The following is a 12,476-nucleotide window of genomic DNA, read 5'->3' on the forward strand; positions in this document are numbered from 1 at the left end:
ATCTTAGGATAGTTAACACCCATATCTTAACCCAAAATATTACAGGATGCTTCTTTTGAAGGAGCATAGTGGACCAATAAGATTTGCATTGTACCCCAGTGCAAAGAAGGGGGCAATGCAATATGGTTCGAGTGAGTGTCAGTAAGAAACACAAATTTGTTCTCCACACAAAGAATAAAATGACCCATAGCGCAGATCATGAACACTTCATGTAAAATTGGTAAGCTTTAGAAGACCCAAAATTATCTGCAAAGAGCTTTGGCGATTGAAACTATGACTATGTTGACGTAAGTACACACTACACATTATTGTAAAATAAATGAAAATCTATGACTGAGATAACATAGAAATCAATGATGAACAAGAGAGGAAGATATAATTAGAAGCAGATTTTGAATAAACCGACGAAAAAAAACTCATTCTGCTAATGAAAGAAAAAAATCATGATTGACTTAATTCCCATGATATATTAAACTACAATCATGCAACATGAAAAAATCAAAAGTTCTGCGTTCGCAAGTTAACGACACTAGCGCCACCTAGGTTATTTTTTTACAAACATACATAATATCATGTCGATTCATTCGAAAAGTTACCGAACCTGGTTTAAACCCGAAGGTATTAGACATTTTCGCAATTAACAATGTTTGTCCCATGTTATAATAGGGGGCGAGTCTACTTCCATTTACCGGGCACGTTACCAAACTCCCGGCTACTTTTTCAGAATTATACACTCTACCCAACCCAAGAATCGAACGCGAGACCTCATGATCAACAGTCCTGTACACTACCAAAGGCAGTATTTTTCTATGTACCTACTATATTCATATCACGTAATAAATCAAGAAAATAAATTAATTTTCTATCGAGCATAGAAACTGGGCATAAAATATATTACGGTGCCACAACGCAAAGGATTGCGGTATAACTAATGTCATAAAGAGCTCGATAACAAGGGTTATTGCTTAACACAACCTTTTATATAAACGTTTATGTTTTATATGAACAAATAGCTGAAATGTACATGGAAAAATATAGTAGTAAAATGTGTTACAAAAGAGAGTTCTTTTTAGGATATTAATCTGTTATATTTGCTACAATTAGGTTATAAGAAAATTTATGTAGGTTACCCATCCAGTTAGTGTTAGTCTGTTCTTTAAATGAGGTTGTAAATTCTATTTAAAGTAAAATCTTTAAAATCAGGCCCTATCAAGTTCTTTTCTTTCAGATCTAGGTCTAAACTAGGTATCTTTCAAATGTTTTCATCTATAAAATCACATGCACATATAAAAGCACAATGTTGATCACTCTACCCAAACCATAGTTATAATGAATATGGATACAAGTGATATGAGATATACCCAATCAGATCATTAGACAAAAAGATAGTTATGAGCACACGATTAATTAGATCCGATAAAATGAAATAAAAGACCTCAAAATGCCAATTAAAGACTTACAACTATTAAAAAACAAGAACAGAAAGAGATGCAAATATAAAGTTTTCCTTCACCTCAGATGCACATGATTACAACACATTATTATTGTCATAAACGTACTCGCCTGTAATTTATTTCATGTAACTATCACACAGAAATTTATTACAAAACCCGCGAGTAGAATGTATGAAATATTTTATAGCCGCGATAAGGCCTTCGACAATTTTACGCCATGAAAAAATCGCGTATATTTCTATAAAACGTACTTATGTTGTGCAAGCGGTGAAAATAGCGGTTTTTAATGTATTTTCAAGGATTTCCCGATTGTTGTTAAGAGCTGAAATGTAGAGCTTTTGATAAGAACAGTTAGAAGGTACCAATATACAGGCTGACTTTATGAAACCCCACTTACTAACGACTAACCAATAAACGTTGTGTAAACTCTAATTACTCACTTATACTCGTACAATGTTTTGTCACTTTTAATCAATTTGAAACTGTATATAAGTGAAAAAGACAAAACACTGTAACTTTTCGGAGCTCATAATATAACGTTTATTAGTAAGAAAATGTGTTAGAAATATTTATCACTGGTTCTAACGGTTAAGGAAAGCATCGTGACAAAACTTTGCATGCCTGAAAATTATTCAAAACTTCACCCTAGCCAAGCAGTGAGACAGCAATGGTCATTTTTTATACTCTAACATCAAACTAATGTATTTATCAAACAGTTGTTATAAAGCCTGAGAAAAAGCTTCTTACAATAACGGACTATAGTAGCAATCCTCCTTTATACTATTCATAGGTAGAAGAATAGTATTGTATGAGTATAAACAAAGATTGTCCATACCAAAAATAGTAAAATTTTTGTAAAATCAGCTGTGTAAACATAATGTAATGATAACGAACTTACACAAATATTGAACTTCTAAATAAGTATGAACTATGCTAAAATACCTACAACGGGAACCCACTTTATTGTAACAATAAGTAAGTAAGACGATTGAGCTTTTTACTATATTATTTTAACTCTTAATATTTTGTTGTATGGCATAGGACCTAACAAACATACATGGGGCAGAAATTCTTGTACCGCGGAGACTTTTACAAGAATACATATCTCGTAGGTACATAGAGTACAACCAAACCAGAAACAATTAAGATTTGTTAATCATATAAAAAGTGGTTTTGTTAGAGAATCGAACGTAAAGTTCTCAAGGCAGGCTGAGCCGTCAAATGTAATATTAAAATTAAAATTTAAAAAAAATTAAAAAAAATGTCGAGTAAGTTTAGTAACTTTCAGCCATATATAATGGCTTAGTATTTAAGCCTTTAAATCCTCGCATCGCCTCGCCGTAGTTAGGTAAAAGCAACCCTTAAATCTCTTTTATTTTACCCAAATTACATGCTTCTACATCGCTTGGTCAGATGGCTTAACAGTGGATAGATAAGATACATTATTGTAAACAGCCATTAAACAGTTCACCCATATGCCTTTAAGGCAAAAGTTTTATCGTCAAATGCAGCAATTTAAACTGCAGAAACAAAGGTAGGCCGTATTGGCCGTCGTGATATTATAAAGGAGTAACGTCAGCGGCCCTTTAACGGCTAGTTGGTACGTAACCTAGTTATTGCCGCGTTTTATGTACGCACTACGCATTGTTGTCGGGCAAAAATTTTTAGAATCGATGCTGATAATGTCTACTTGTACTCAGTCTTTATAGTTGAGCGCGTTCTAGCCCCGCGTAACTGGGCTTTTAGAACATTAAATAACTCTAACTTTAAGCTCTAGTGATCCCTACCCTATAAATGATCGCGTTTGCAGTGGACATGACAAGTTTGATCCCTACTGTTAGCCATTCATTGCCCAGGGGGGCTATCACGTATATCACTTGACAACTATTTGCAAGCCGCTATGCTGTACATTGTTTTCTCCCTAAGGATAGGGTGATTGTACGTTACGTCAAAGCAGCAATGTACTGAATAGTGACCATCAATTTGACGTACACCTTTGTCAACTGAGATACGTGATAAGCCTGCGGGTAACTGGCGGCCGTATTAAGTCTTCTGCAGACTTAATAGTGACAAAAGCGATTTGTGATTGGCTAGTCAATGTCTCTTTTAAGTTTCATGAAGGAAACTCAGAGAAACTCCATTGTCTCCTAAATCTTACTGCATGGAATTTAGTTAAAGACACCGAGTAGACATGAAGATTCTCGCTACATCATACTTTTGTTCAAAAGTGGAATAATTCATTGATAGTTAATGTGGCCAGGAGTATGGTGAAGCTTTTTTGTAACAGCTGTAGAAGACACTGGGTTCAACTCCTTGAAGCCAAGTATTCATTTAATCTTAGAATTATTTACTCAGCAGGTGCAATAAATTATTGTCAATGGATAGGTAGGTATACAATGGTAGCAGTTGGAAAATTATATGATCCCATGGTATTTGAAAAAACTGCCTTCGAAAAGACACTTTTCTTATGAAACGGGGAGTTATATTAAAAAGACAAAGTTACTAAATTGTATGATCCAGAATGGCAATAGCATGCTACTTTTAACACATTGTATCAATATGAATATTATGGTAAAGCTTGAATCCATTTAAAAGGCCGTCGGCAGAAGACAAAGACTGACTGAATGCCTAATGCACCAGACTATTAAGTTTGCCGTACTTTTTTAAATCTCTAGGCTATCAAACTTTATAAGCTTGAAAGGAGAAAAAGTAGAAACTATGCACAGTTAGTTAAGAAAGGCACAAGACACAATGAATATAGGTCATTTAACAATCATGCTGTTCTATATTGTGGCAGAAACGTAGCAGAAAGCCTAGCGCTGATTGCGAAAAAGATTTTCAGAAAGTGAAAAACCGTTATAGTTACACCTTCTTTGACTGCAATTAAATCTATATCGTTTTGCTACCCTGAGTTACGTGTGATGTAAATCACCATAAAACTTAGATAACGTAGCATATGGAGAGAATAAAAATCAAAGTCGTGAAGCAAAATTACAGCCCAGATTTACAATTTTTACATTCCACGACGAAACTATTCTTACATCAAGATAAAATTAATTAATCTGTAATTATTTGAACAGCTTTTGCCCACCCTTATACCAATTCAAGTTACGCCACGATTTACATAACAGAACGTTTATCAGGAAACTCAACTTGGACTAGGAAACAGCCGTAAAAAATGAAAAAAGAAATAACATCAGCCAATCACAGCGACTCACGTGTTGCGCCACATCACTGAGTTGAAGGTGCCTGGAGGGTGTATGACGCTAGGCGACTCGAGCCGGGGCGAACAAACTTGCTAACAGACAAATAGTTTGCTCAATCCGCTCGGGTCGCCTCGCTGTCATTCGGGTGTGTGACGTCATCGCGCCGCGTCGCCCGGGAGCTGCGCGCGCGCCGCCCGCTGAACGACAACTGCCCCAAAACGTAGTAGTGTATGCACAAGTGTTTTCTGAAACAATTGTAAAGGAGTTTTCTACTATTACTTTTGTGATGTTGTAGGTTTAGTTGGTTGTGCGGCGTTCGAGGAATTTACGATTTTTTGTTGCTAGGCCGGGTGAGAGAGCAGGCTTTTGAGAGGAACGCAAGGCAAGGTAAAAGCTTCGATGGCGTTGGTAGCCGGTGTTCCCGAAATTATGTTATAATCTCAAATTACCGAAACACCAATAAGATTAGTATCAGATCGCTTTCTCGCAGAATCTTCAATCTCACCGTTTATACAGTAAAGTATCATCTGCTGCACCCTCTGCATCCGGAAAAACGATTGATGAACTCACTCATCGATATCATATTGGCAATAGCGAGTATCAACGATGAATGGTGATACCCCCTTGAAAGATGCGAATTAGAATGAGGGTACTGCAAGAAGTGGGTAAGTTTCTCCATTCAGCTCCATCCATAGCTTTCCAGGAATTTTCTCAAATCTCCATTTTCCCACTCCACGTGTGCAGTGACAAACACAGGCAGGTAGCCGACCCACATACTGGCGATCGGCGCTTTATCGAATGTTGATAAAACTTTAACTGCCTCACTCCAACGGATAAGCCTGCCGTGAAATCGACGCGTGCGCACCTAATTACTGAACACCGTCTTGTGATATTTATGTCGAGACTAGCCTCTAGGTCTTGTAATAAACACTAAAGATCCCTTTATAATTAACACTTAAAATATTTATCCAAAAAATAGGGTAGAGGAAGTCCCAATTACCACTTTGTGTAGAAAAGGTTGCGTTGATACAAGTGCTGCCATCTTTCGAACGTTGTAGAAAACTTTGAGTCGAGATTTTCCTGTTGAAGAAAATATTTGTGTCTTACTCGACTGCACAGAGCCCTTTTTAGTACTTTTTGATAAGTAAAATTGTTAACATATTATTAAAGTCTGTTGTTTTATAAAATGCTGCCAAATGTTGGTTATAGAGGAATATTCTTAAGTTGAAAGAAATGTTGAGTAGTTAGAACAGCGCCTACTACGATGTTATAGCAAGTTGAGGCTTGAAGTTAAAATATTAGGCGCTTTCATTCTGCATATTGCTTAGCTACGAATTAAACATGCGTGCAATATTGGAGACTATCAGTTAAGCTAATTTTAGTAGTGATAACGTAAATTGAATTAGTTTTACTAGCAATTTGCTGGCCCATTGCTGTGCAAAGGTCTTCTTGAAAAATATTCGATAATACATTGTTAGCTAGTTATATTACAATAACGCAAATTTTCAAGAATAGTTTGATAAGCACTCAAGTAGCCAAAGTTTTACTCAAGTTTATGGATGTCTTATTAAATAGGAACACGACTTGCAAAGAGCTTTGCTACCGTTTAGAACAGTGGTTCCCAACCAGTGGTCCGCGGACTTCCAGTGGTCCGCGAAAGTCAATTTATGGTCCGCGATGATTTTAAAATTTTAAATTTTAAGGATGATCATTACACTTTATTTTTTAATAAATTTACATAGTGGTCCCTGTTAACAAGAATAATATAAAAGTGGACCCTCACTAAAAAAAGGTTGGGAGCCCCAGGATTAGAAGAAAAAGAAGTGAAGTGTATAATTGTATGTAAATTAACTATTAGAATCAATTCGGTAGCTCCAGAGATTGCTCTCATAGAGATATCGTTTCTTTGTCAAGGGGAGAAATGCCTTCGGATGCCAAACTTTCTTAGCGGAGAAATGTTGGGCTATGTGGTGTATTTCCACTAAAAAACCACCCCTTAGGCTGCGTTCACACGAAGGCGTGTCTTACTTTGTCGGATCAGATTCTTTGCAGGATCAGTGGCAATTGTATTTATATGGAAGAGTTTTAGGATAGGAGGATATCTATCTCGATGTACCTACTTATTAGGCAATAGAAGGCATATAAGTCATATTGTTTATGTGGTAAGTTGATCTTGACAATGAACTATCTCATGTGCTATTGTAGTAACTTGTATTTGTGGGCGTACACATAAGCATAATAACGTACACACAGTGTTTACAGTGTATTAATACGGGGCAGGCAGTGCCCATAGCAATGTACTACATATTAGTTATATTAACTACAGGCCTATTTAACTACTTAATGATGAATTATCCGAAAGACCTGTCAATAGATGAAACAATATGCCAAAATTTCGCTTGATTAGTTATTTAGTGTTAGTGGAAGTGGCTGTATATCTTCTGTTCCCAGTGTCTAGTGCTTAACTCTATCTAAATATACTATGTCAAGAGAAATAACGTCATTTTTAACTGTATTCGGGATGCAGTGCACAATGCAGTCACACGTCTACGGATTAAAGACGAAGTTTACTCTTGACTCTACATATATTTTAATAATATTTTAGGGTATGGGTTGAAATCTCACTTTGACACAAATTGACACTCTTGGAAGCTAAATAAGAGCACAATTCGAATCGAATTCAGCGAAATTGGATGAAACTAAACAGTACCTATAGACGATCGCTAATACATTTTGGTGCCCTTCGTCGTTTAAAAACCTTTAGTGTCAATATAAAAGAGCTTCACTTGCTTTCTAATTCATGCTTTACTGAACTCTTAACCACTGTGATAAAATGAGGTATACTTTTATAAATAGACCTATTGTGATCAAGTTGTAAAGCTTCGCTAATGTTACATGTCAGCTTAAAGCAGTGATTAATAGAACATCGTGAGGATTGGTAGGTACCTATCTGATTGGTATGACTGGATGTCTATTGTTTAAAAACGTAGGTATCTTTGTTGTACAGATTGTTATGCTTAAAAATAAACATAGGATGGCTTTATTGGACTATAAAAGAGCTGTTTTAAGAAGGAATTAAATGAGTATCGATTGAAGAAGTTTTGCGTACTTAGAGAACTACGATCATAATTTATTGGTCAGTAAAATTGCATGACTATGCTCAACAAACAGTTCTATAAAATTTGCTCTTTTGTGCTGTACTTCCACGCTCTCTCTTTGTCAGGGGAAGAACTAGTGGCGAAACTAAGAGAAAAAAGGAGTAAATGACTATATTATGGTCAGACTGCGCATTGTGATTCAAAGTAATTTTTCGGGACCAAGTCCCAAACCTTGTGAAATCCAGCTTTTATTCTAAACAAATCTAAAATTGTATTAATTTAAATCTATTTATCTGATTTACATTTATAGTCAGATGTTACAGACAGCAGTAAAAGGGGATTCCAGAGTTCCTCTTTAACATAACAAGTCAATTCTTTGTGTCACTCCCTTTCAAAGGCCTCAGCCCTTTTTATATTCCTTTTTTACTGGACTTGGATCGTTAATGCGATGTAAAATGCAAGTAAGCGGTGCAACTAAGTACCTTCATAAGGTACGCGCGAGTTTGTTGACCCTACAGCCTACATTCTGATGTTTAATAACCCTACAAGTAATTAATGAATCTTAAGGCAAGTAGGTACCTTCAGTCACGGTGAAAAATAGAAGGTGACGCACTGCCTTGACTCAACTCCAGTTTTATACGCGTTTTATTTATATTTTTACCTACATTGCACAGTTTTTATCTCTGATAACAATATCAAACAATGGTCCCAATTCTAGGACTAAATAACTATCTAATGGAGCGCGAAATTCGAAAAACTTCGACTTTCACTTCTACATTCCTCTTTTTTCCTCCAATCAGAATTAGAAATTGTACATTAACGTAGGAGAATTGCTATTAAACAGCTGCAATTTGAGTAATTGCGTTTTAATATAGGTAAAGTGCAGTATTATCTTTATAAAGGTCAGTCGTTTCGACGCATTGACCACAGCGACGACCGACAAGGCGCACGTTATCAAACCTACACCTCTCAACACAAAAATCTCAAACGGGAATACCGGATACCGAAGCAGTACATCCAAACTAGTGACGTCTCGTTCTAATACATTGTGGTGGTGCAACGTTTTGTGTTTTGTCTCGCTCGCACAACCGCGAAGCGATATCGCGCTATGCTTATAGTTAGAAATATGTAACTGAATAGTTTACTTTTGTGTGTAGTTTTGCCAAGTTGATGTCGCTCCGAATTAGATTCTCTTTGAATCGCTGTTTGTTTCGTGGTAACGAGTGTGTGAACTGTTTTGAAAGTTAATTTTTACGGAGTGCAGTGCGTTGTGCGTGTTTTTTTTTCTTCGACAAACGTAAAATGCGATCGGGCGGACGATGGCGCGCAAACCCGACATATTTTAGATTCCAATAATGGACGAAAGTTAGTTATTTTAACAAGATTATGTGCAGTGTTTACAAATAGCAGTGTTTTTAATTGTGAACATGATTAACGGGAAGTTTTCGTTTATTGAAGTGAGTAATTAGTCATTTAATATTTATATAATTTTCCTTAAAAATATTTAATATCTAATTCAGTAATATTTTTCCTGAAAAAAATGCAATGATCAAGCAAATATAAATAGCCAGGTATTATCAAATATTTTCCTCGTTACCGTCAAACAAAGAGTTGGCATGGGTCCAAAAGAAACTTTAAATTTGTCGTTCAATATTATTGCGAGCGATCGAGTATTAAAGCAATATTATTTGGAATAATAAAGATATTGTAAGGCAATATTATGATAGATTATAATGTAATCTTTATAGTATGTAGGTAGGTGTTAAATCGTGGTTTGTTATATCTATGCCACAGTCAAATGCACTCGATTCTTGCAACATTTGCATTCGACACTACACATCGGCATCGACTAGAATGTCGGCTCAACGATTTTCACGAACAAACTAGAATTTTACGACACGTTTGAGGAAAATACGAAAGATTTTCGACTATAATAATTAATTTTGAGTAATATGTAGGTAAAGGCTAGGCGCTTTCCTAAATTACAGTATATTAATAATTAATCTTACAAATAACCGGGATAAAATATTTCTATTCTGTATTAATAAATTACATTACAGTCTGTTCTATGATTTCATTTGACCTAGATGCTCTGCTACCGTTTATTTTTATTATTTAAATACAATCTAAATTTATATTGTTAATTAACGAGAGAAATCTTTAAAATATTATATCTGCGTTTATTTTTATAAAGCATATTTTCATAAATGAAAATAAGTAAGATACTAAATGATGAATTCTAACTTATATACCTACCTACCTACTAAAAATAATATTATTTGGTGTCTGCCTAACCCTATGGGAAAAAGGTGATTTTATGTATTAAAATATGATGGGTCACACAAAACATTTTTACAAGAATTTTCGTATTCCTGTGTATTGATATTGACCATTTTGCAAACAAATAACCTACATATTAAAACAAAAGAACATCGATTCGTCATAATAATTCCTGTAATAAAACAACAAACAACTTGTTTATTTATTCGTTTCTTTTTTTATTTACCGCCATTAAATTGACAGTGCATCATTTAGTTTATGGTCTACTTCAGGCTATACAAAGAGTATTGTAGTAGAACTTTATGCCTATGGTTAGTCCTTATTGCCACTATTACTGGCTTTAGCTAAACTTATGTATCAAGATTTCCTGTTATTGAAATAATTGAGTATTCAAGGACTTCAGTTGGTTTGTAAGGACCTAAATAAAACCGCATTTTAGCCTAAAGATTTGAATTAGAATGAAATAAGTATGATTCAACTTGTTTTGACTAAGAACGTACACTTAGGAATATGACTGTCAGAATACTGGACTTAAGCATGTTGTTTTCTAACCGTGGAATGATTTTATAATGACTATGGTAATGTCTGTATCCCTAAAATGTTACTGTAAATATTTCTCGGGGTTAAAAGTATTCCACGTGTTAATCCAAATTATAAACTTTCCAAAATTTCGTCAAAATTCATTTAGCAGTTATTTGCGTGAAAGAGTAACAAATGTACTTTCATCACCATAAAATTTCGAATTTATACAGGCTGTTGTTTTAACTACCTGCCATCATTTTCACAGTTGAAGCCGAGCATGGTGTATTACCCATAGCTTCTAAGATTTATACCAGTGGAATTTTACACTGTGACCTATTGTGGTCCCCAGACAGCTATAATAAACCTCTTGCCCCGTAATAGAGCTATCAACTTGTCAACTGGATTACTGGACGACTCACCAACTCGATGACCCCAATATGAACCTCGAATAATCTGACCTTAGTGTTCTGACTGCGGGCTACTAAAGGATTTTTAAAGGATAATTTGGTTTATGAAACATAAGTAGAAGTACCAACGAAAGTGCACTCTTTCTACCTTCTACCTTTCAATCTTCTGCAAAGAAGCAATAAATCAACGCTTACCTAAATCCTCTTTAGAAATAAGAGAGATTCTAGGGTTGATTCTTGAACGAGACTTTCGAAGTGCCTGAATTAAATACAAGTCTATATATTTTATTTGTATTGTCATCGGTTCAGCAGTTAAGCTGTGAAAGCGAACAGACCGAAATACATACTAACTAAAGCATAATATTTATAGAGAATTAGGGATACACAAAATAAATAGCAAATCTCAGTCACTCCTTGTAAATTCTGATAAGCAGTAAATAAAGTATGCCAATTGCCGCTGCCACTTTATTCTCTTGCCTAGAATCCATACTTACCTATATTTAACAGCAGTATTCAACTCAATGATTATGGTCCTCTCGACAAGGTCTAAGAACATATCCGCCGGTTAACAACAGCATCCTGCGTCTTTGGCTAATAAGATAATATGATGCAGTTACCTAAGCCGAATACTGCTCGGAATAACTGCCATCAAAATAACTTAGTGGCCACTGGCCAGTTTTTGTTGAAACTACCCAAAATCTATGTAATTTTGCTGTCTTGGTCGACACTTGGCCAGCGTGGTGACTCAAGACCCAACCCCTCCCTCATTCCGGGAGGAGAACTTGCCCAGCAAAAAAAAAATGAAAAATGATGGTCCAGTAACTTGTTCACGTACCTTTCTAAAGATCATTGTCGACATTATAGGTAGTGAAAAGACCAATTTAATTACTACAAACTACGCCATTAAAAGCATAATCAAAAGTGGGTTAAATACCGCTGGCTGACAACCTATCTAAATACCTCCAAAATCAGATACATTCATACAAAATCACACAATATGAATTTCAATTAAAACAATGCATTCAGTAATTAAACTCTAACAATGTTTCGATTCAAAGCATGTCCTATGAACAATAGTTTTGACCACAAAGCGCCGTGTCATTGAGCGTATACACAATAGTGACGTCATTTCATTGTAATTATTCTAAATATAACAGGATGAGCCGCGGCGCAGGACTATGCCAATGTTTGTGAATCGTACTCATTATTTTTCCTTCCCACTAGTTTAATAGTGAATTAAAAAATGGTGCAAGGTAAAGTTTTAAATATAACAGCGTATCAGGAAAGTTGATATTGTTAATAGTCTAGCTATTGGTCATACAAATACTATAAAATATGATACAACATTATGATACAGCAATGTACAATGTACGACTAATAAATAAATAGTTAGAAGAAATTTAATATGTCATATTAAACTCCGTAGAAAAGCGTAAATATAGCCTACAGATAACAGAATTTTCACTCTTAAATATTGTGAATCAGTAGAACTACCTTAATGGTTATGGA

General features: G+C 35.2%; 1 protein-coding gene across 1 annotated transcript in view; it reads left to right on the forward strand.

The window, feature by feature from the left end:
• Window positions 1–8,691: 8,691 nt before the first annotated feature.
• hfw (leucine-rich repeat domain-containing protein hfw) overlaps window positions 8,692–12,476 on the forward strand; it is a 34,352-nt gene continuing 30,567 nt past the window's right edge. Inside the window, exon 1 of the mRNA XM_076121486.1 lies at window positions 8,692–9,215. Within this exon, the coding sequence (XP_075977601.1) occupies window positions 9,186–9,215 (30 nt within the window). The 5' untranslated portion in view covers window positions 8,692–9,185. The remainder of the gene's footprint in view (window positions 9,216–12,476) is intronic.

This window comes from Anticarsia gemmatalis, chromosome 13 (genome assembly GCF_050436995.1).
Source record: "Anticarsia gemmatalis isolate Benzon Research Colony breed Stoneville strain chromosome 13, ilAntGemm2 primary, whole genome shotgun sequence".
NCBI lineage: Eukaryota > Metazoa > Arthropoda > Insecta > Lepidoptera > Erebidae > Anticarsia > Anticarsia gemmatalis.